This window comes from Penicillium manginii (genome assembly GCF_028828005.1).
Source record: "Penicillium manginii strain IBT 31320 chromosome Unknown utg000010l:1.0-1143873.0:1.0-1144522.0, whole genome shotgun sequence".
NCBI classification, from domain to species: domain Eukaryota; kingdom Fungi; phylum Ascomycota; class Eurotiomycetes; order Eurotiales; family Aspergillaceae; genus Penicillium; species Penicillium manginii.
The window spans coordinates 752753-779878 of NW_026643111.1; the positions used below are offsets into that span (position 1 = coordinate 752753).

Here is a 27126-nt window from a genome sequence, read left to right on the forward strand (position 1 = left end):
TCTAACTAGTTATTCTATTAGTAGTTTACTACTATATATAGCCTCTATACTATATACTTATTAGTAATCTCTATCTATCTATCTATCTATCTAAGAATAGTATATAGTTAATAGTTTATACTAGATATCTAAAATATAGTTAAACTTCTATTAAAAGATAGATATAAATTAGGGACTTTAATTAGAGATAATAGTATCTAGAATACCTAACTATAGTATAATAAAGTAGATAAATCTGAATATATCTAGTTAAAGAATCTAACTATAACTTAGTTAAAGATATAACTAAGATATAGTTAAGAAGTTTAATTAAAAAGATATTCTAAATATAAGGATAATTATACCTATTTAGGTTAATATATCCAGAACCCCGAGGTCGCCTAAACCTATACAAAATAGGATCTAAGGTCACCTAAACTTACTCTCCAAATAAGAGAGGTATTAATAGCAAAATAATATAGTATTATTATAAAGAAGCTATTGGATATATATAGGGCCTGCACCCTCCAGACAAATCTAAGAGCATCATCATCTTCAGTTATTCTGAACACCATCCTTATTGATTACTTAGTCAATCATCAAATCTTTCTATCTATTACCTAATAGGTATTTCTTGAAGCTATTCAGACCTCCTCTGTAGCTTATAGGACCCTAGGTCTTATAGGTTATGAGCCCGGACTGGCTTAAATCTCTGAATAACTTCATCTACTTTCTATTTAGGAAATATTTTTATTTCCGAACTATATCCGAACTTTTTCCGAGATATCTCCGATATTTTTATCCTTTGTACCTGGTACCTGACTTACCTTATATTTATTACTATATCTTTGGTACCTAGTACTTGATCACAAAATCTTCTCTTTATAACCTTTTATCTTATACTACCAAGTTCCTGGTTACCTAAAACTATACAATACCTCTTATATATATATCATACTATATATACCTATTATATTCATATATATATAGGTATTGATATATATATCACTATGTCTTCCTTACTACGGATGGAGGTGCCTAAGCTATAAGGCATCGATAATTATACTACGTGGGCTATTAGGGCTTATGCCCTATTGACAAAGGAAGATCTAGGGTTTGATGCCCTAACCTAAGATGGCAATATATCACTGACCAATGGAGCTCTAACGCCTGCTAAAAATAGAAAGGCGCTAGTAATTATTAAGCTTCTTTGTGATGATAACCCCTTACTTTATATAAGGGATGAAACTAGTGCTATATCGGCATGGCAAACGCTGCATGACATATATAACCCTAAGGGATTTACCACTGAATTCCTTATATTGAAGGATTTCTTTAATACGTCATTGGACGAATTTGATACTATGGAGGCTTATCTAAGCAAGATCAAATTGCTTATTAATGACCTTAAATTAAAGGATATTATATTACCTAATCAGGTAATAATTGCCTGGGTGTTAAATAGCCTGAATGAAGAATATTTAGTATTCACTCAAAATATTACGTAATTATTACGTAATAACCCCAAGGCCTATACCTTTAAAATATTAGTCAAATGTCTTATTGATAAATCATGTAGTAAAGACGAGAATGCTATATATAGCATAAGACAAACAAAACAAACAAAACAAACAAACAACCAACCATTCTGTTATATACTATTTTACTATCTATATGCTCACTAAGGTAATATCAAAAAGATACCTCAGAAATAAGGCAGAAATATTAAAAACCTTTGGAAAAAATAGCCGTATTAAGGTAAGTTCTGTCAGAATTGTCATATGACTAATTATTATATAGATAATTGCTTCTATCTATATCCTGATAAGCGCCCTAATTGGTGGCATGATAATTCAAACAGTCTAAATAATGCAAACATAGCAAATAAACCAAACCCTACAAAACAGCAGGAACAAAGTAATATAGCAATTATTAATGCTATACTGTCAGAACGGGAAAATGATATATCAAAAAGATCGGATGAATCAGATCAAAATATGCCCTTTTCGGACGAATTTCTGGTCAATCAAAATTCGGATATAGATATTGATAATATGCTTCTTGATATTAATGATAATGAAGAAGTAAGTGTAACAATAAGCTCTAAAAGCAAAAAAATGCTTACAAATACAGGTTATTTGAATATCATTAGTAATAACAAAAAATTAACCTATTAAATTGGACCTATTTGTAATTTTATTATTGATACTGCTGCTACTATATCTGTTATAATAAATCTAAATTATTTTTTCTATAAAAAGGCTGTATCTGAAACAGTAAACTGGGGCAAAGCTCTAAGAATACCAATAAGATATAAGGGCTTAATTGCTATAAGGACTAATCAAAATTTTATATATATAATGTATAATGTACTATATATACCTAAATTAGGTATTAATATCTTAAGCACTAATAAGCTTAAAGGTATATCAGTAGACTTCGGCACGACCCACGGGTACCCATGGGTACCCATACCCAACCCATCGATGGGTTAGGTTTTGGGTCCAAATCTCCGACCCATGATGGGTTATGGGTCGGAGCTCAAAACCCATAACCCATCATGGGTACCCATATGGGTACCCATATTGCTGTAAACAGGGCAAACTACGAAAAATCTCGTGATTGCATAATTAATGCAAATTTAGCTGTAATTTTAGGTATTCTAGTCACATGTAAAAGAACCTACATGATGATGATAATTGATTCAAATTAATTCTATTATTCAAATTCTAGTACTGCTCAAAATTATTGTCCTCTCTGTGTTTACGCTTCCTTGTAGACATCCGTAGCTGAGTCCCATTCTCTGGTAATAGAGGCTGCTGAGGATCTTGACCCTCAACACCAAGATCTATTAATTCAGTAGTAGAAGCTACAACAATATCCTCCTCCTCCTCCTCCTCCTCCTCCTCCTCCTCCTCATTATCACTAATCGAAACTATCTCAACATCCTGGAGATTCTCATCATTCTGTTCCTTTGACATCTCAATCTCATCCAACGTAAAATACTTCTCAAGCTGCTTCATCTCTGCCTCCTGGAGATCGAATCTTGATGCACACAGGAATAGCATGATTTCTTCAATAGTCTCAGACTTTAAACGGCCGCGTCGGTAATGGCAGACATCACGCGCGGTGTTAAAAAGCCGCTCAACACCAGCACCAGTTGCAGGGATTGAAAGAAAATCTCGAGCAAGCAATGCAGTTGCGGGAAACCGAGACTGGTTCTCACGCCAAAAATGAAGTGGTTCATCTTCGACTGGGTCTAGAAATAAATTAGTATAGAATATTAAAGATAAAGACTCTTTATGAAAGAGTTAAAGAACAAGACTGACCACTATCAAGATACTGAGCAGCCTCATCTCCAACAGGTTTTGCTATAGTCTTGCTCCCACTGAGCATCTTGTTGAGTTTTGATGTAGGTCTTGATGATGCCTGGGGTGTAGGTGAGGCTTGATCTCTGGCAAGACGTTGCTGATATGGAAGCAGTGCTGACTGGAATGATTTGCGATATGCAACACGCCACTGTTGCTCCCAGTCATCAGTTTGAAAGAACTGGAATTTGCTATCTGGTGCAACCATAGTACAAATCGCAAAGATATGTCCTTTCACACCATCTGTTTGCGAATAGTAGCCACCAAGCCTCTGTCGGCCAGCTTCAAGTGATTGGAGCATCTGCTTTTTCCATGGAATCCGCTTCTTCTTTAGCTGACCTATTGACTTCTCAAGATGCTCAAAGAGTGCATTGTAGAGCTTGAAAACCAGATGTGTAGTAACCTCCTTTGTCTTTGACAGCTCAGTAGTGTAGTCAAAGAAAGGCTCTGTAATACAGAGAAGATAATCAATCTGACGCCACTCCTCATTATTAAGCAACATCTCTTTACAATCATACTGCTCACAGAATGATATAAAGTAGCTGCGTAGTCGTTTGGCACGTCGAAGCATCAAAAAGGTTGAGTTCCATCGATTTCGGACATCTTGAATAGGCACTAGCCTAGGTTCTTTAGGCTGAAGCTGGAGAAAGGTCTCTCGCCGTTGAGGACTGGCATGGATGTAAATTGCAAGATAGCGGACCTTGTTCAATGTGCCTGAAATCTCATGTTTCTGTTGTTTTGCATTTGCCTTTGCTGCAGACGATTGCCGATCGGTCCATTTTGTCTCAGCGGCATCATTTTGGGGTACAGCTTTAAGACGATCAAGAAGCTGATTCAGACAGAGCTGGATGACATGGGCAAGACAAGGGATTCGGATAACAGTGGTCTCACTAGAGAGTGCTTGCTGAATTGTATCCACCAAAGTTTTGTTGTTTGTCGCATTGTCTGTTGTAATTCCAAAGACTCGATTTTGGATGTTGTGATGGGTCAAGGTCTCAAGGAGAACTGCGCTTAGATTTGCACCAGTATGTGAGCCATATAATGGCTTAAATCCAAGAAGAACCTCTTGATATACCCAGTTGGCATTAACAAAATAACCAGTGATTGCCATAAAAGCCTGGTTATAGGGAGAAGTCCAACAATCTAGTGCAATCGATATTTTTGACTCAGGAGGAAGGGTTTTGAGAGTAGAGCGTTGTTTATCTTGGATAATATCTCGTAATCGTCGCCGAATCGTTGTTGCAGAAGGTATCATCGGAGGAGAAGGTGCTAAGCGTGCAGATCGGATAAGGGTGTGGAAGGTTGGATGTTCAATAAGATGGAATGGTAGGCGATTTAAGGTGAGAAACTGCAATAGCTGTGTCTCCCATGTAGTTTGTGAGAATGACTGAGTAGCTGTTTGGCCCTAAAATAGTTAATATAAGATAAATAATAGTAAATAGAGAACATACTTCTAATATTAGGAACTGAGAGATATCCTCTTTTCTGTTGGCCTTGACCTTTTGGCAAGCTGCTGTTTTAAGATACTTTAACAGAGTTAATGTACTATATAGACTTCTGCTATTTGGTAAAATTGATGTAGGATGCTCTAAGATCCGGGCACAGTTTTTACACATAACCTTTGGTGCCCCATCTTTACAAGCGGCAATCTGATTAAAGTGACTCCAGATATCTGAATTGCGATTTGTATCCTATTTGAGATTGCTTTTCTGTCTAAAGTCTGTCTGGAGCCACCAATCAACCCAATCTGTGTGAGTCATGCTGTTGTAAAGTATAAATGCCTTTCTCCGATCGGGGCCAATATGAGTAAATAAGTCAGGGGGAGGAAGATTGCTCGGTCGGAGAAAATCAGGCTTACTACCTTCAATTGGACAAGAACCAAGAATACTGTTTGTCGGCGTAATAAGAGGATTTGAAGGAGTAAAATTAGTTAACTGACCTGTGTCCCCCTCATAAAGAGAGGGCAGAAAGTCAGACTCCTGGCTTTGGCCTTGGGACATATTGACACCAACTGAAAAATAGCTGTAGAGAAAGCGAGACATATTAGGAGAGAACATACCTTTAGCAAAGAGATTGACTGAACAGACAGATTCTTCTAAATCCAGCTGGAAAAGGGGATAAGTAAAAGCAATATAGGGAAATGATATTTTATTGGCTATAGGCACAGATCTGATCCACTGAAACCCATCACCAACCCATCAAGCCCATGTGATATATCGAAAGCCCATCAAAAACCCATCGGAAACCCATAATACCCATCAGAAACCCATTTAATACCCATTCCCAACCCATTTCCCACTTTTTGGGTCGAAAAAGATTTTGACCATGGGCAGTTTTTGGGCGAAAAACCATCCCACCTATAAGATAGACTCTTTGTCTCTAAAAGCTCTCTATTACCTGGGTATCTATAGTAAAAATGAATAAATAAATACTAGTAGACTTTATTCTCTATGAGTATTTATTAGTGCTCTAGATTTTGGTAGTTCTTGAAGTGAAAAGCATTTTTGATCCCTGTTATATTGGAGTATGTATTACCTTCCTAGAGATATATATCTCCATGTTCTTCCAAGGTTAAGCGTCAAAACAGCCAAAACATTACATACTACAAAAATAGAACCACTGCTACCTAAATTTAACAATTTGATCTGAAATAAATAAATAATTTGATTCAAAGATTCTTCTGCTGATTTTAAAAAATGTATTTTGAGAAGAGACTGTAACTATACAGCCATGAAGTCATGAATATCAAAATTACAATAATCAGTCAGCTGAATTATCCATGCCAAGCCTCAAATTTATGCACAATATGGGTTTTTTGTACCCATATGGGTACCCATGAAAAACCCATGGGTACCCATCGGGATGGGTGCACCATTTTGAAAAAACCCATAACCCATCATGGGTTGGGTATGGGTCCAAAAGTTGGACCCATTTGGACCCATTGCCGAAGTCTACTTATAACTAAATAACTAACTTATTACAGACCTTGCAACAAGGGGCCACAACTTACTAATAGGCCACCAAGAGCCAACCAAACCAAAGGGGCATATATTAGCTCCAGAAGTCATATATATAAAACAGATACCTAAGGTATCCCTAGAACTATAGGTTAAGAATAATTAGAATAAGATATATAAATAAGTGTTTTTTCTACTATCACCTATATTATATCTAAAGTATATGTATATAGTAAAAGACTATATAACTATACAATAAGTATCCTATCTATTTATACAGAATAGACCTAACCTTATAATAGTATAGGATTCCTCTCTCTAGGAAAGAAAGAACTAGATATATATATAGGATATTCTTTACGTATATATATTGAGTTCTTTATAATGAATTAATCTAAGTTACTATAATATACCTTTAGATTACTTTTTATTTAGTTTTAATTCTTGTAATAAATATACTATAAGTAGGGAAGTTTTTTAGACTAACTTACTTAGTATACTAACTAGTATCTTCTTTAAAGTTACTCTATAGAATCTAAGTCTATATAAGACTTAGTATAGTAATAGTATAATTATAAGTTTAGACTTAAGAAGTATAAGTAATAGATATTATAGACAAGTAATAATATAGAGGATAACTAGTAAGTTATTTACCTAGAACTAACCACTCACTATGACTAGTTAGTAAAGTGTGTAATACTAGTCTATTTAATTATATAAAATAGTTATCTTTTAAGGAATTACTTATCTTTAATTTATCTAACTTCTTAGTCCTTACTATTTTTTAACTCTAATATTAGTAAAATTACTCAATTTTTAACTATTATTTATAACTTTAATAGATAGACTAAAAATATATTATATTTAATACTCTAAAAATTTTAGACTTAGATTTTCTCATCTAGAAATTTAGTAGATATCTAACTAGGACCTAAGAGAAAGCTCTCTAAATTAACTTATTCTAAGTATTATTATATATATATTAAGTAATTTTTAATAATTAGGACTACTTTACTTATTATTTATCTATAAAGTAATAAAAATAGTCTTCTAAATTTTAATTTATTTATTTAGTTTATTTATTAGTTTATAGATAAAAAGTAATAGAATATTAAAGTTTGATTTTAGAATAATAGTATAGGTTAGACTAGAGTTATAATATAAAGATTAGATTATGATCTAATATAATTCCTTCTAGATTACTATATTCTAACTTGATTTTATTAAAGAAAATTTGGGTAAGATTATCTATATTTATCTTAGTAGAAATAGGAATAAATTATATAAATTTTATAAGTTAATAGATAATTATAAAAATTATATTAATAATATAGTTCTTATACTAAACTATTAGTAGTCTTATAATAAAGTCTTTTATTAACTTAATAAATAGTTAAGAATTTCTAAAATAAGTAATAAAAGATACTAATTCTTGACTAATATTCTATTAAGTCTCTTAGACTTGGTTGGTCTTGATAGGCTTAGGGAAAGAAGAAGAAGAAGGTATTTGGTTTGTTTGATAAGGAAGAAGATTGGTGTTTACAATGTTTGCTGATATTGTATTGATTGTCTTGCTTGTTATGTTGTTATTATATAGGGAAGAAGGTCCTCTATATATCAAGTATTATAGCTACACCTAGTTTTTATTGTTATAACCACCCTTTTCATTATAGGTAGGCTTAGGCGATGTATGGGCGCCATAGGTGGGATATCGGTGAGCTGAGGTGCCAATATAGGCGCCATTTAGGTATCAGCATAGGTGTCACTTAGGTGTCGGCACGGGTGCCACTCAGGCGTCAGCACGGTTGCCACTTAGGCATCACCTATTGGTTGTTATAGCTAGGGCTTTGGCGTATTTTGTTATAGGGTTTTATAGTATAATATTTATATTCCCCCTTAATCTTTATATATATATCTTTTTATATATAGAGGTTAGCTTTAAATATTAGTTATTATTTCAGGTATATGATTTATAAATATAGGTTTTATCACATTTTTAGTGAATATATCAGTGATATTATCCTTTGATGGTATTGGTACTAGTTTTATTTGGTTCTTTTGTATAGAATTCCTAGTAAAATGATATATTATATCAATATGCTTTGATCTTTTGTGAAATTCAGGGTTTTCAGCAAGCTTTTTTGCTCCCTCATTATCTATTAATATTATAGGTATTGTATCAGTATAACCCAGTTTTAGGTGATTATTAATATAATTAAGCATATTATTTAGATATATAGCTTCTTTTGTAGCTTCTTTTAGTGCCATATATTCAGCTTCACAGCTAGATAAGGCTACTGTCTTTTATAGCTGGCTATTCCAAGATATTGGATTTGTCATACCTAGATTATTACTTAGGCTAAATATAATTAAGAGCCTATTTCCTTTTGATATTGTTTTAAATCTGTATTACTAGCTATAGTAATATTTTCGATAATTTTATACCTGGCTCACCAGGTATATCCTTAGGTTTATAGTTATTATTTTTATATATATTAAATTTAGTTAATAATTTATCAATATATTTTATTTTGAGATACATATAACTTTTTTGTATTATAGTCAATAGTTATATTATTACCTAGAAAGGTAATAATTTACCCTATTTCATCTAATTCAATAGATATATTTATTTTATTTTTTAGGGTTTTTATATAGGATAGATCTTTATGTAATACTAGTATATCATCAACATAACGTATTAGTATACAACTATCCTTTTTATTTGTATATATTCTTTCATCATATAGAAATACCTCAAAAACTAGTACTTCCAGTACTGATTTTAGGTATTGATACCATAGTCTAGGGAATTATTTTAATCTATATAGTGCCTAATTTAGTTTTGCACATTTATTTTGATATATATCTTTGTTATATAGACCAATTAGTAATATAGTATATATTTTAGTATTAATTTCAGTACAGTAAAATATGTTTTTTATATCATATTACCATATATATAGGTCTTTATTAACAGCTATTGGTAATAGTATATACCATGACTCTGTTCTGCATGTTATTGAAAAGGTTTCTAGGAAGTCTATTCCTAGTTTTTGGTTAAAACCTTATATAACCTGTCTAGTTTTATAGCGAATAGTATTATCACTATTAGTAATATGGGCAGTATTATTGGTTATTCTATTTATAGTGGGTTTCATCTTGAAAATCTACCGACCATTTATAGGTATTATGTTCTTTGGTATATCAACAATATCCTAGGTCTTTTGGTTGACTCTGTATCAGATAGTGTATATAATATATTGATATTATTATTATTATTATTTTTATTATTTATAGTATTTATAGTATTTTTTATTAGTATTTAAATTTCAATTTTATGTAAGAGATCTTCAGATATTTTAGCATATTCTTTTGCTCTTGTATTCATCCTATATATTAAGGGTTTAGGGTTTAGGGTTTTAAGGGTAACCCTTTTATCCAAATTATTATCAGGATATATATCTATTATATTGCCCTTAACACTATTAAAATTATAGTATTTATTCTCAAGGATTATGATATCTCTTGTTATCATTGTAGTCCCTTTATTAGGTAGATAAAGCTTATAGTGGCCATAATCAGTATAGCCTACTAGTATAGCTTTTTCTTACCTAGATTCTAGCTTTTTAATCTGCTTATTAATAGTATAATAGATAGTAGAGCCCCATATCTTTAATTGTTTATAAATATTATTAGAGGGTTTTTTTATAATATAATTCAAAGGGTGTTTCAAACCCTATAGCACCATGGGGTGTCCTATCATATAAATAGGTAGCTGCTATTACAGCCTCACCCCATAGGTATTTAGGACAATTACTATTAGATAGTATTGCCCTTACCTTATTTAATAAAGTAAGATTTATACGCTCTATTAAGCTATTTAGCTCTTTTATATAAGTAGGACTAGTATTATAAGTAATACTATATTTATTAGTTATATTTCTTATTAGTTTGTTAATATATTCTCTACTATTATCGGTAAATAATTATTTTATATTAATACTAATTTGATTATTTATTAAAGCTTTTACCTTTTTAAAGACTATTATTACTTAGCTTGTATTCTTTAATAATATAATAAATAGATAGTGTGTGTGTGCTTATCTGAAAAGATTATATAATTATTATAATTATTATATGTTTCTTTGGTGTTATAGGGCTATCTATATTACTATGAATTCTTTCTCCCTTTTTATAGACAATATTTTTATTTAACTTTTTATTTATATATCTTTTCGTCTTAGACTTTAGGCAGATCTTACAGTCTTTTATGCTAATTATTTATTTCTGTATCTTTATCTTCTAGATATAGAAGCTTATTTTAACATTTATTATCAAATATCTTTTTAGGATATAGTATATTAGTATTAGTTTTATATAGTATATCTTTATAGCCTTTTATTATTGGATTTTTATTACTATTATATATATATATATATATACTATTTTCTTTGAAAATAGATAGGCCTTTTAGTCTATTAGTACTTAATATATTAATACCTAATTCAGGCATATATAGTATATTATATATTATATATATGTAATTTAGGTTTGTTTGAATCATAACTATTCCTTTGTATTTTATTGGTATTTTGAGTGCTTTTCCCTAGTTTACTATTTTATTTACTTCTCTTCTATAACAAAGATAGTTTAAATTTATAATAATAGAGATAGTAGCAGCAGTATTAATAAAAAAGTTATAAATAGGTCTAATCTGATAGGGTAATTTACCTAGATAACCTTTATTATTTGTAAGCTTTTTATCATTATTATTAATTCTGGGGGTATTATTAACACTCACATTATTATCCAGATCCAATAGGAGATTATTAATCTCTATATTAATATCCTAAATAGGTATAGTATCAAAATCATCTAAATTAGATAGGATAGTATTAACAATAACAATATCTTGTTGTTTTTGTAGTTTTTTTATCTATTTGATTCATATTATTTAATTTCCACCAATTAGAACACTTCTTAGGATATAAGAAGTAGTAATCATTAATATTATGATTGGTTTTATGACAGTTCTTACAAAATTTTCTATTGAAAGGTTATTTCTTCTATAGTTTTTTATTTTTGTTTTATTTATCATTTTTGCTTATTTTGCTTATTTTGTTATTTTTGTAATTTTGTTTGTAGAAAGAGTTATTAGTACTATAAATAGTATTATTATATTTACTATATAATTTATCAATAGGTAATTTAATTAATAAATCAATAGTATATACCTTAGGATCATTATATAGAGATTATATAATATTTTGTGTAAAGCCTAAATAGTCTTCATCTAAACTATTTGAAATCTAGGCAATAACTACCTAATTAGGTAGTATAATATTCTTGTATTTAAGGTTATTAATAAGCAATTTTACCTTATTAAGGTATTACTCTATAGTATCAAAATCACCCAAAGTAGTAGTAAAACCTTTAGAGTTAAATAACTCCTTTAGGATATTCTATACCTAAATAGTAATAGTCTTATCCTTTATATATAATAAAGGATTATTATTATATAATAGCTTAATAATAGCTAGTACCTTCCTATTCTTAGTAGGGGTAATAGTGATTTCATCTAATATTATTCTATTAGGGTCTAGGGTATCAAACCCTAGATCTTTCTTAATCAATAAGATATAAGCCCTAATTGACTATATAGTATAATTTTCAATACCTAAAAGCTTAGGCACCTCAATTTTTACAAGATTTGATATTTTTGATATTTTTGATATAATCCTAAGGTTTTAGGGTTTAGAGTTTAGGGTTTCTAAACCCTAAAAGATTAGATGAAAGAAGATAAAGAAGTAGTAATAGTATAAGCCAGATATAAAGCAATCCAGGCTTATAACCTCTAAGTCTTGGTAGGTCCTAATAGGCTTAGGGAAAGTTGGATAAAGAAAAAGGTATTTAGTTTGTTTGATAAGGAAGGGGAATGGTGTTTACAATATTTGTATTAATTGTCTTGCTTGTTGTCTTATTCTATAGGGAAGAAGGTCCTATATATATCAAGTATTATAGCTACACCTAGCTTTTACTATTATAACCACTCTTTTGATTATAGGTAGGCTTAGGTGATATATAGGCGCTATTTAGGTATTAGCATAGGTGCCACTTAGGTGTTAGCACGGGTGTTATAGCCGGAGCTTTGGTATATTTGTTATAGTATAATATTCATAATTTTAAACCTATTAGTAACCTTAAATAATTTCTTAGGTTTATTATTCTCTTTCTAATTATTTTTTATAAAAATATTATTACTCTATAAGAATAAGTATAAAGATATTCTCTAGAGGAAATTCTAATAATAGATATTTCTTAGAACAGTTTTTATACCTAGTTATAGTAGTATTAGACTCTAGATTAACTATATTAATCTAGTTTTAGATATAATTTAGGGTAGCTTAGTTATTATTAGAATATTCTTCTACTAATATATAATCTTATAAATATTAAGTAATTAGTATTATAACTAATAAGTATTTTCTCTTTCTTAGATAACTAAAGAGAGAAGAATCAGAATTATAAGAGTTACTTAGATATTAACTAATACTAATTAGTTAGGTAAGAAATAGGAAAGAAGTCTAAATATTAATTATAAAATAAAGACTAATTCTTAAAGGATCTTTAAAGAATTAAGTCTAAAATACTTACTTATAATATAAAGTAACCTTTTATTCTATAGGATAATTATATCTAAATTAGATATAAATTTAGTCTAATACTACTTTATTAATCTCTCTTCTATAAATAAATAGGTTCTATACTAGTAGTTATTTATACTCTTACCTTATACTAATAAAGGAGACTCTAGGAATAATTTTATTCCTGCTATAATATTATATTACCTAGTATTATATGATCAGAGACTAATATTAATTTCCTATAATACTTATACTAATCTCTCTAATCTCTTATCTTAATTATTGTTCTTTTTTTCTTTATAGAGTTTTCCCCTATTACTTAGTAACCTGAGCTAGTCTTTAGGGTACTAAGAAAGCTTATTAGAACTATAGTACTTATTATAATAGTAATAATAAATTATATAATATCCTTGGTTAGGACATTAATACTATACCTCTGAGTATCCTACCTAAGAGTACTATCACCTAAGATATATTAATTCTAAGCTAAATTATAATATTTAATATCAGAATAACTCTAAATTCTATAGGCTAATTATAATAAATTAAGAGATATAGTGATAATATACCTCTTTAGTAAGAAGGAGGTATAAGTAATAGAGGTTCTAGTAGTATAGAAACTAGAGATATATATATAGATAAAGCTGTAGATAGTGATATATTTATTTACTCTAGGGGGGTTAGTTTTATATCATACTGTAGTTAATACTAGGGATAAGTAACCCCTAGAAGGGCTTCGATATATATTTCTATACCTACTTCTATATAAATAAAAAGATTGATCTGAAAGTCTGATACTTTGTATGTCTCAATAGGCTTAGGGAAGGTTGGATAAAGAAGAAAATTGGTGTTTGCAATGTTTGCTGATGTTGTATTGATTGTCTTGCTTGTCTTGATTGTCTTGATTATGGGGGGAGAAGGTTATATATATATTTAGCTGGCTTAGGCAATATTGCTAAGTATGGTAGCAGTAGCACCGGCATAGTTACATCCGGGGCACTAGCATAGTTACACCCGGAGCACTGGCACAGTAACCCCCGGGGCACCGGCATAGTTACACCCGGGGCACCGGCATAGTTACACCCGGGCCACTGGCACAGTAACCCCCGGGGCACCGGCATAGTTACACCCGGGGCACTGGCATAGTTACACCCGGGGCACTGGCACAGTAACCCCCGGGGCACCGGCATAGTTGCACCCGGGGCACTGGCATAGTTACATCCGCTCTCTAAGGCTTGTATAGCCTAGGCAGCGGTAATATTTGTAATATTCATAGGTGCCGCTCGGCCATCGGTATAGGTGCTGCTCGGCCATCGGCATGGGTGCTGCTTAGCTGTCGGCACGGGTGCCACTTAGGTGTCATCTATCGGTTTTTATAGCCGGAGCTTTGGCGTATTTTGTTATAGGGTTTTATAGTATAATATTCATAGAAAGTATAGTCTATTAAGCACTATAGTTGTAGCCTTAGTATACTGATACTAAATACTAAAAGTCATAATATATATATATATCTACAATAGATATCTAGTTAATAGCACTAATAAACCCTAACTATAGTGCCTAGGTCTATAGGGAGACTAAGACTAAGGCTATAGTTAAACTACTCTAGGCAATATTAATAGCTATATATACTATACTTATTATATATATCTATAACCATCCCTATATTAAATTTCTACAATATCAATTAGACTCTCGCTAACAAGGGTCTGTGACCCAAATGACAATATGCCCCCAAATAATCCTTTGTATGAAAATATTATACTTTAACTTTGTCATGTCACTACACCACCAAAGAAGCAGATACTAATAAGTAATTTAAGCACTATATTCAGTAAGTATATAAAAAAGCACTCCTACAAACTTAGCTAAATTATGCACAAATAATATATGAATTTTATATACTATATCAATGGCTTCTTTACTATATATGGGGTACTAATTTCTTATTTAAATAAGAACTTAATAGTTACAAGCTTAATTCTATACAAAAAGAATCTTTGTATTATTAGATTAATTATAATAATAAGCTTAGATTATTAGTAAATTATTTTAAGATTACTACAGTAACTCTATCAATTTTTTAAGAAATAGAACCTAATATAGCTATAATTAGTGATAAATAGCTTAAATACTTTCTTAATTAATACCCTAAGTATTATATATATTGTAGTAGGGATTTCGATCTCAAAATCGGAGTCAGGTAACTAGGGCTTTGGCAACAAGGCTACTATTTAGTTTCAAGGGAATAAGTAGCGTTTATTCTATAGTATTAATATCAATATACATATTTCCCCTTATAAAATATTCTACTAAGGTTGCTAAGGTTATAGTATCAATATACTACCTATAAAGGGTTCTATTCTTTGTTATATTATTTCTCTATAGTGTCATACTTTATCTACTACTCTCCTACACTCTATAAATGTGGTGGTTCTATTCTCTTATAATTAACCTATCTACTTGACAGACAGCTAGTAGGTATTCCTATCTTTTATATAATGTCCCTAGGAAGGCTTGATTAACAAAAGGGTAGCTAAAAATAAGAATAATACTACTATAAGAAGTAGACTCTATATTTAACCCTGAGAGAATATAACAATATTTAAATATATTATAAAGGGTAGAGATTAGTTAATCCTAGGTAAGATTAGCCTATTAAAATATTTACAATATCAGCTAAAAAGACTATTAGAAATTCCCTATCTACTGAATATATATAGTTTTTATAATTAACACTTACTAATTAGTATACTAGAGATACTATAATACTAGAAGGAATTTTATAAATAATACTAAGTTAACTATATAAGATAGTAGTTTAGAGATATCCTAGTATTAACTATATCTAGTATTTAATACTATATAATATTCTATTATTATTTATATTATATTATTTACTAAAGAATCTACTATCAGAATAGTATTAACTATTAACTACTATATTATTATTACTATTACTATTAAGTACTAAATCTCCTGTTCCCTACTCTATATCCTCTTCTTTATCTATATCTTTATCTATTTCTGTTTCTACTTTAGGATTATCTTATTAGGCTAATTTATTCTCTAATACTATATCTATTTACTTTTTATATTCCTTAGTACCTTATTTTCCTATAGAAAAATAATCTTATAAAACTATAGTTATTAATAATAGTAGAAATAATAGTAAACTCCCTAGTAATATAGCTATATCTATTACTACTATAGAATAATTTACTTCGTTTTATAAACTACTTTCTAAAGTTTCTAGATTAACTATTAATAAACTCTCTTATTTTATAAGTTCTGAAACTACTATAAGACCTTCTCTATCACCTCCTCCTCTATTAATAATACCTTTATAAGATTCTATACTACTAACTTAGTATTATATAGTTCTGTTCTCTTAGCTAATATATTGAATAATATATAGTGTAATACTAGCTCTAGAATCTTAGGAAATCCCTACTTTTAATAAAACTAATATATCTAACTTTCAAAGAAAGCTAGAGGATATCTATTATTATAATATTATTATCTATCATAAGATAATTATAGATCTCCTTCCCTAATACTATAAAAAACTACTATATATCTAGGTTAAAGATTAAATTATATAGAAAATAAGAGATTAGAAGATATTTTATAAGGACTTCCTAGAATATTATTATAACTAGGATAATAAGTAATTAAAGTATAATAAGAAATATCTTAATAAGTTTACTAGTAGTAATTAGACTATAAATAATAAAATCTAGTACTATTTAAGTGAATATTATAAAGTTTCTACTAAAATATTCTTACTTAGTTATCTAAGTAATAGTAAATAGGTAGATCTACTAATTAAGGATTTTTCTAAAAAATAGTAAGTAAAAGTATTAAAGTATTATACTCTAAAGAATTATTCCTATAGTAATAAAATCTTATATAATAAAATATATAAATAAGTTTAGACTAAACCGTAAGTTAAAGTAGATATATATTAGAAGATTAAAAGAAAAGAGACTAAGTATATATTATTAACTAAAGAATAATTATTATCTATTATTACACACTTGGCTAACTGGTCACAGTGAGTGGTTAGATCTAGATAGATAACTTACCAGTTATCGTCTGTATTATTAGTCGTTTGTGATATCTGTCACTTATACTCCTTAAGTATCAACTCACAATTGTACCGTTGCTGTACTAAGCCTTACACAGACTCAGATCCTATAGAGTAACTTCAAGGAGACACCAGGTAGTATACTAAGTAGGTCAGTCCGAAGATCTCCCCTACTTATAGTATATTCGTTACAAGACTGAGACTAAATAAAGAGTAATCCCAAGGGTATACTATAGTAACTTAGATTGATTAATCACAAAGAACTAAATATATATACATAGAGAGTGTCCTATATATCCCAGTCCTTCTTGGTGTAGTATATCAGAGGGTACATCTAGTGGTATACTAGATTATACCCTTCTATCTACCTCTTAGTATACCCACTAGTATACCTTATAATTACATGCTTATTGTATAATGTCCTTGTTCCTGCGTCAGATACTCCCATACGAACTTCTATAGTTTTCCTGAATTATTTGGAAACTATAGTGGTTCGTGCGATGGTCTGGTTCTTGCGATGCCCCTCACCGTACGCCATAGCTTATCGTGTGGATTAGGCTATCGTGGGGCAGGACGATCTATAGGGACTAGTTCGATATAAGATAATGTCCTTTATATGATGGTAGCATTAATCGTGGCTTCTCCACTTGCCGACCTAGTTATCCTATATCGTGTGGCTCCGGTAGGAAAGCCATAATTTCTTACAATATTCCACACGTGATCTGTAGGCAGTCATGGTGGTTGTAGAATAGTTGGCTCTCAATAGCCCATTTATAGGTTGCAGCCCCTCATATTGCAGGGTCCGTAACATCTATATCTCTATATTTCCCTGCTTCCCCTATTTCTAGTATTTAAACTATTTCTATTATAATCTCTAATAATTAATAGAAAGACTATACTTTAAAAGTAATTAATAATATAGTCTAGAAGTTAGAAGCTCTTATACTAAAATTAGATACTTAAACTAATTATTAGAATAATCTTTTATATAAGTAAAACTATAGAATACTAGTAAATAGTATAGGAGTTAATTCTTCTAGGGAATACTAGATATATAGAGATCTATATAATAGTATATCTAAATAATATAATACTATTTAGAACTTTAAGATAAAGAATATAATTTATTATAATAAAATAACTAACTAAACTACTCTTAGAATAAAGGGGAATCCTAGTCCTAAGTTAAGGCTTAGGATAGAGATTCTATAAAAAGACATAATTTCTGAATAATATACTATATAGACTAATCAAAATACTTATTAATTAGGAATTAATTGTATCTAATTAATACCTTTAGTACCTATATAGTATTCTAGAGTATCTTTAAATAGTATTCTAGGTAATAATTATTATACTACTCTAGTTTATTATATTACTATATTTTTTCTTAGATCTAAATCTATATAGAAAAAGTTATTAGAGAGTAAGAAAGAGTATAGAGAGGAATATTAAATAGGACTAGTCAATACTATTAGAGATTAGATTTAGAAGGATTACATTAGAAAATAAAAGTAGTATATATCTAAATATATATATACTAGGAATACTTAGTAAGACTATCTTTAACTATATATTAAGAAGACTAATAAGGATAAACTAATATTTATATTAGATAATATATAGGGAATATCTTAGGAGTAAATATCATAAGATTTTCCTACTAAAAATCTATCTTCTAATAAGATTATCATAGGGCTTATATTAAAGAGGGTAAACTTTAGTAAGAAATAATCAACTCTCTTTATATTCCCTTTAGTAATCCGATCTTATCTTAGTTATACTAGGGGTTCGGGCCTGATTTATATCTCATTTATAACTAATTCATATAATAGTCTGGATAAATAACTTAATATAGTATTTTCCTTATTCTTGAAGTTTCTTTAAGAATTAGTTTCTATTACTATTTATATATATTATTAGTTAATTCTCCTTTTCTTTGATTTCTATCCAAAGTCTTACCTAGTTATAAATCTCTAGTCTATTTCTTAGTATTTACTATTATAATTCTAATTCTTCTCTCTTAACTATCTAAAACTAAAGATAGCCCTCTCTATCTACTAGAACCCTACTTTAGAATCTAGTAAACCCTACCCTAAGTATATAGACCCAATTTACTCTATTCTTAATATGAGTATTACGAATATTACCGCTACCTAGGTTATACAGGCTTATTGGTGCGGGAGCTTATCTAAGTCATGCCGGTACTCCAGGTACAACTATGCCGGTGCTTCGGGTGTAACTATACTGGTGCTCCGGGTGCTAATATACCAGTGCTCTGGGGCTACTATGCCAGTGCTCCGGGTGCTACTGTGCCAATACTCTGGGTGCTACTGTGCTAGTGCTACTACTACCATGACAGTGCTACTATGCCGGTACTACCATGCTAATGCTTCTAGCACTAAGGCCAAATGCTTAAATGACACTAAGAATTAGTAATATTGCCTAAGCCAGCCAATATATATACAGCCTTCTCCCCCCCTATACACAAATAGAATAATCATCAATCTCATATAACTACTACATAGTTAGTAGTAGTTGAAGCTATTCCTAACTTTCCCTAAGCCTATTAAGACCTACCAAGTCTTATACTTAATATTGATTTAGAATATATTTAAGTTAAAAAAGTAATTAAGGAAGAATCTAGTCTAGATTCTACTAGGACTAATTTAAATCTAAACTAAGGGAGTTCTACTACTAAACTATTACCTTCTAACTAGGGGGAAAATAATCCTAAATACTCTATTAAAGAGTAAATTTAAAATTAGTTTATATAGTAGTAAAAGCTAAATAAGCTTCTTAAGCTTAAGAAATATACTTTAGAGCTTTAAGAATAGTTCTAGGAGGAAGTTTCTCTAGGACAAAATATATTCTTATATCCTAAGTTAGCTAAGACTGAGGAAATTAAAATCCCTAATCTTACTACTAAGTTTACCTACTATGAATAATATTCCTAGATTAATACTCTTTTAGTAATCTTCTAAGGAGTTTCTTATATTCATTATTCTAAGGATACTAAGATTACTAAGGGTATTTATTATTTAGAATCTTTATTCTAAAACTAATAGATTACTTTTAGTACTAAAGATCCTATAAATTCTATAATAATTATCTAGAAAGGATTCTTAATATAGATTATTAGTATTATCTTTTAATTAGATAATTTTAAAATAGATACTATTCTTAAATATAATAAAATCTAATAGAGTAATAATAAAAGTCTAATTTAGTTTTATTTTTATCTTTTAGAATATAAAAAATATATAGAATAAATATCTAAAAAAAGACTAATTTTAGTCTAAATTAGATAAATTACTAATAAAAAAAGTTTTATTAACTTATAGATTAAATAAAATCTCTTTAATCTAAGATAACTAGATTAATAAGGTAAAATATTAATAGAGAATTATAAAAGAGAAAAAAATAAATTAGAACTATCTATCTAGAAATAGTCCTTAGTTAACTCTAAATTAGAGTTAAAATAATAACTTTTCTTAAGATAACTAAAATAAAACTAGAAATAAGTAATTAAAATAAGATAATTTATAATTAAATCAGAAGTAAAATAAAACTAAGAGATAGTTAAAGAATATTAGTAAGTTTTTTTAACTCTCTAATATTAGTAAAGAATATTCTTATAGGACTTACTAGGAATATAGTTCTAAGAATTATATAAAGCTAAACTATCTAAAGCTTAAAGATAATAAAGTAAACTAGATCTTGTAGATTTAGACTTATAGCCTTAAGTAGGAACTATTATATAATTATATATTCCTATTATAGTAGAGATAGATATCTAAATATATACTAATTTAGTTAACTATAAGTTTATTATTAAGTATAGTTTATAATATACTAAGTTTAACTCTTCTATCTAAGAAGTAGTTAGAAAAAAAGAGTATATATATCTATAGTATTTAGACTATCTCTATTACTATAAGTAACTTATATAGTACTAAAAAAAGTACTAAATTAATCCTATATTATAGTTAATAGGGATCTTAGAATTAAAGAATCCCTAGTTCTTCTTTTAAATATAATATTAATTAATTATAAAATTTTATTAGTTCTGTAAAAGAATTATTAGTAATTTAAGACTAAAAAATTAAATATTAAGATATTAACTATATTATATTTTATAAAAATATATAGGAATAAAACTTATATCTTTATAGTACTTAAGATACTAAAAGATAATTTAGTCTTCTTAGATAAAGATAAATCTAAAAATAGCTTAAATCCTTATTAAATCCCTCCTGAACTATAGAATTATATATCTATATTTAAAGTTCAAAAATCTAAGATTATATCTCTAAGAAAAGAGACTAATTATAAGATTAGTCTTAAAAAGAGTAGTATACTCTCTTTTAGGCCTATTTACTCTCTCTTTTAAGTAGAATTAAGAGTCCTCTGAGAATATATTAATAAGAATCTGGAAAATAGAAGGATTTATCTGTTAAAAAGCCCTATAAGAGTTACTATTCTCTTTATACTAAAGAAGAATAAAGATCTATAGCTATATATTAATTATTCAGGGTTAAATAAAGTTTTGATCTAGAATTAATATCTATTATCCCTTATTTTAGAGATCCTTAACTATCTTTTAGGTATCTGATACTTTAGTAAAGTAGATATCTAAGATATATACTATTATATCTAAATTAAGGAGAGTAATATATAGAAAACTATATTTTATACCTAGTATAGATATTTTAAGTATATAGTAATATCTTTTAGACTTACTAATATTCTAGTGATATTTCAGAGCTATATCTATATAATACTTTATAGATTACTTAATAATACCTATATTATAAGATTTTAGGAGTGAAAGAGCATGTTCTGTTACTATTAGAGGGTTATAGGTTTATATATACTAAGGTCACTAGAGTATAGTGACTGAAATAGGCCTATAAGGTACTTCTAGGATTATATTCTTCCCTACCTAAGTAAAATTATATCTTTATGTTTTAAGTAATTATCCTATACTATAAGCGTTTGGACAATAAGATATAGTTTGTATATATCCTTTTCAGTCCGATCTTTTAAAGAATAAATAAAAAAGGCAATTAATATTATATTATTATTATATTATCCTTAGGGATATTTATTCTTTATTATAAATACTACTTATTACTTATTTTACTAGTCTCTTTTAGTAACTATATAATTTATTATTATAGTAGTATCTTCTATAAAATAGTTAAGTATATATTTAGTGGATTTATAACTTCTCTTTTTTTTTATTCTTCCTTCTTTATTATTTCTCTATCTAATCTTTTACTTTTAGAGCTCTTTTCTACTTAGTTTTTATATCTACTTATCTTTTTCTTTAAGATAGGTAAGTTATTTTTATAGACTTCTAAGTATAATTATATTAATATTCTAGTATAATCTCCCTAAATTATAAATATTAAATTATTATACTAGTATTATTACTAGTAATTTATATATTAAAGTAATATTTATTATACAAAATCTTACTCTCTATATATCTCTATATCTCTTATAAGTTATATCTAATTTTATTTCTTTTTAGGCTTTTACTAATATTTTATAGAGTTAGTTAATCTAGATATAGATAAAAATCTACTAATAGAATATTTTATAACTAACTTTAATTAAGAATTTCTTATTTAAGTAGTTATTTAAGATACTAATTAGTAGGTAGATATAAAGAACTACTAGAGTTCTTAATAGCTTTATATAGTATAAGTATAGTAAATTAGTAATATAACTTCTATAGGAATAGTTTTAGACTATTTACTTCTTATATAACTATAATTACTGTCTTAAACTAGCTTTTAGAGATTTATATAGAAACTATATTTTTAGAAATTCTGCTTTATAGTACTTTTTTTAAAAGAATCTACTAGCTTATCTCTTAGAGAAATTAGAGTTAGTTAATCCTGATTATCTATTTCTTTATAAGTAGAGTATAATTCCTTCTCTAAAAATAGTAAGTATATCCTTATTTTAGTATTTTTTAAATAGTTACTAACTCTTTCTTATATACTCTCTCTATACTTTTTTTTATCTAATATCTAACTAGAAGTAAGTAAAAGTATTAGATTAGAGTTAGATTTAGGAAAAAAACAGGGGTAGCCTATTATTTAGCAGTAAGTCTAGATTTTACTACTTTTATAGTTATATTATTATATTCTAGTAGTCTTTTTATTTATAATCAAGAAGGTACTTAGAATTAACTATTAAGGAAGGTATAATTATATTATATTGTTAGTTTAAAAGTAAGCTTTTTGCTCCTTAAGCTCTCTCCTTCTCTTTCTTTCTTAAGTCCTAATTACTAGTTTTTTTTGGTTGTTTTGTTGATTTTCTGATATATTTAACTAGGTTCAAAAGCCTCTTCTCCCTATATACCTAAGTATACACCTCTGGCCTCTAATCCTTTTAGAGATTCTAATTATAATAGGAATATAGATAATACTAATACTGCTCTAAGTAATAAAGTTAAAGAGCCTCTCCTAAAATCTGTGATTCTGAAATCTATAGTCCTAAAATTACCCTATCTCTATTCTGTTATAGTATTATCTTAGCCTTAATCTATTATGATATTATCTTATCTTCTGGCTATTTATAGCTATAATTATAAGTTTGTTTACTCTTTTATTTTAGTTCACAAACTAATATATCTTTCTTAGCTATTACTAGTCTAGATATATCTAGAAACCCCTTAACTACTAATATTTTAACTACTCTTAAACTTATAATACTTAAGAGTAAGTCCTACAATAATATTAATTAGTATAGTAGTATTTTTAAGCCCTACTATATAAGTACCTAATTCTATACTATATATATAGTAAGTTAGAACTATTACCACTAATATAGATAAGTATATAAAATATAGGAAGAGTAATAGTTCTTTTACCTCCTATATCTTTATAATTAGTGTAGAGGGTAATTCTATCTTCTAAGGTATTTATACAAACTATATATTCTAGAATAGTAGCTTAAACTATTTATTCTGTAAGTTTTTGGCTATAATCTTCTTTGTTTTTATTACTAATAGTCTGTAGGTTATACTAGCTAACTATCTAAGTTTATTCTAGATAAGCTTTATTAGGTAAATCCTAGTTATTCTAAGCTCTAGAAGAAGTCTTTTATCTCTGACTTAGCCAGAATTAAGTCTGATTTAGCTAGTCTAAGTATTTATAGTAATTAACTATATATTATTATACTAGTTCCTAATATAACTATCTATTCTTACCCTCTATATACTTATATATATATTACTTTTTGTAATAAGTTTCTATAGTCCCCTCTTTTAGACCTTTTCTTTTCTATTCTAGTATACTAATATAATTAAGTATAGTATAACTATATTCTTTAGTAATTTCTTATTATATAGAAGTATATTTATAAGAATAAGATCTAGCTTTATATATTCTTAGTCAAGTATAGCTATTTAGAGAATACTAATATAATAGAGATTAATAATAGTAAATAACCTATTCTTTAGTTAAATATAATCAGAAATATTAAGTTTCCTTCTATTTAGAGGTATTTTCTAGTTTTTCTATAGGTATTTTTATAGTATTCTATAGCCTAGGTAGCTCTCTCTCTAATTTAACTTAATCTAGTTATTTTTTCTTATAATTCTTCCTTATTAGTATTACTACTACTAGTAGTCTTTTAAATAATATCTATTCAGATATATTAGTATCCCTAATATTATAGACTTCTAAGAGAGTACTCTCTAATTATAAGTTACTTTAATTAGTTAACTTATCTTCTAAAGTTTCTGATTAGAATTTATTCTAATTCTTTTTCTTATGTAGATAATTTTAGTTCTTATTAATTATATACCTTATAATTACTTTCTTTTCTACCTTCTGATAATATACCCTATTATATCTAAATTTATTCTATTCTTCTTAAGTAAATAAGGATAAATCTAAGTATATAGAAGGTAAATATTCTCTTTTAAAGATCTTCTATAACTATTTAGGTTAATAAAGATATACTCCTATATATTATATTATATTATATATTACTAGTAATATCTATAAATAAGATTCCTTAGTATATAGTTATTTAACTCTACTAGAGTATATATTCTAAGTAAATAGGATTCTAGGACCTAATATAGTCTAAACTACTTATTTTTAAATTTCTTTCTATTTTTATTATAAATAAGTATCTAAGTATTCTTCTAGAAGCTTATTTTTATAACTAGACTATTATATATATAATTTATTTAGATAGTTCTTATAAGAAGTAGTTTATTAGTTTTTATTCTTATATTAAGTAGGTATTTTAACTTCTTTATCTAGTATATAAAGAGATAAAGTAGTACTAAATTATTACTAGATAGTTATAGATATATTCTATATATAAAGTAATAAGGACTAAAGTCTATATTTATATACTTATAATAGTATATAGTAATAATAGTTATTAGAAGATATAGGTCCTATATCTTTATAGACTTAGTTATTAGGTATTTTATAAGTATTTTACTAATAAGTCTATTAAAGTTCTTAACCTTACTATTTATTTATAGATAATATAGTATAGTTATTTTATACTTTATATTTATAAGTTTTAAGTAGTATTTAACTATCTCTAATATAAAACTTATACCTAGATTAGAGATAAATTTTATAGAAGTATTATAGTTAGTAAAGATTTAATTATATAAAAAATAATCTATAGTTTTCTTATCTATTTTTAGAATAGTTTTAGTAACTAACTAGTTAGTAATATAGTTAATTACTATAATAATCTATCTATTAATATTTAGAGTTATAGGTAATTAACTAATAAAGTTAATACCCTATCTCTAAAATAGTTAAATATTTACTATAACTATATATTATATAGATTTATACTTTAGAGATACTTAAGATTCTTATAAAATTTAATATTTAGAATAAGACTTTATTATTTATTTAATATTATTTCTTATTAATAACTACTAAGTATAATATTTAATTACTCTATTTAGGCTAGAAAAATCTAAATAAATAAATTCCTTATATAATCTATATAATAGGTCTCTATAAAAGACTTACTTTAGAAATAAAATATAGATACTATTATTTTAGGTAAAGAATAGTTAATAATTTTCTATATTAGTACTATTAAGTATTTAAAAACTTAAGTTTAGAGTAAACTTTAATATAGTTTTTATAATAAGTTTATTAGTTAATACTTCTTATAATTCTAGAAAATATATAGTTATATTATACTATTTTTCTTTAGGGATTTTTATAATAGTTTAAAAGAGTTTAAATTATACTAGAGTTATAGTAAGAGTAGTATTCTAGATTAGTTAAGAATTTAATATATCTATAGAGTCTTTTCTAATAATATTAGGTTTTCTACTTAGTATATTAGAGATTATAGTATTTTTTTCTTTCTAATATCTAATCTTTAGATTATATTCTTAAAACTTACTAATCTACTAAACTATTTACTTACTATTACTTACTATAGTATTTAGGTACTATAAGTTTTTATAGTTAGTAATAATCTCTATAGTTATTCTATTTTCTAGAAAATAATCCTATTTTTAGAGAGGTTCTTTAATAGTTAGAAACTCTTTTTTTATAGATAGAATAGTTTAATTCTATATTTATAAACTTTTATCTATTAAAGAATACTAGATTTAATTTTCTACCTAATCTAGTCTATAGTAAGTCTATTCTAATTATCTATTCTAAGATATTAGTTTTTATAATAAGTTTACTTAGATCTACTTAGATTAAGACTAAGATTTTAATAAGTACTTTTATATATAGTTATCTATATAAGTAGTTAGAATTTCTATTATTAGAGTTTAATATTATTCTTCTTAAAGAGTTTATATAAAAGTATATATATCTAGAAGAAATTATAGATAAATTATTAATAGTATATAGTAAGATCTATAAACTATTAAACTTTATATATATTCCTTAGCTATAGCTATATTTAGATAATATTAATCTATACTAATATAGAGTAAATTAGACTATTTCTAATAATATATCTATAGAATTCTAGTTCTTTATTAGTAATAGAATATTTATAGGATTAAGTAATTAGTTACTTAGTTTTAAAAGTATTTAGAATCTTATCTA

The 27126-nt window shown here is 27.4% G+C and overlaps 1 protein-coding gene across 1 annotated transcript; it reads right to left on the reverse strand.

Annotated features, from left to right (window-relative positions):
- Window positions 1-2708: 2708 nt before the first annotated feature.
- Window positions 2709-5347, reverse strand: N7533_013179 (hAT family dimerization domain-containing protein; the record flags this gene model as incomplete). The annotated part of the gene is made up of 4 exons (XM_057109829.1): window positions 2709-3238; window positions 3309-4752; window positions 4799-4860; window positions 5287-5347. The coding sequence occupies 4 exons, from the start codon at window positions 5345-5347 to the stop codon at window positions 2709-2711; spliced, it is 2097 nt and encodes a 698-aa protein (XP_056953414.1).
- Between the last annotated feature and the right edge of the window lie 21779 nt (window positions 5348-27126).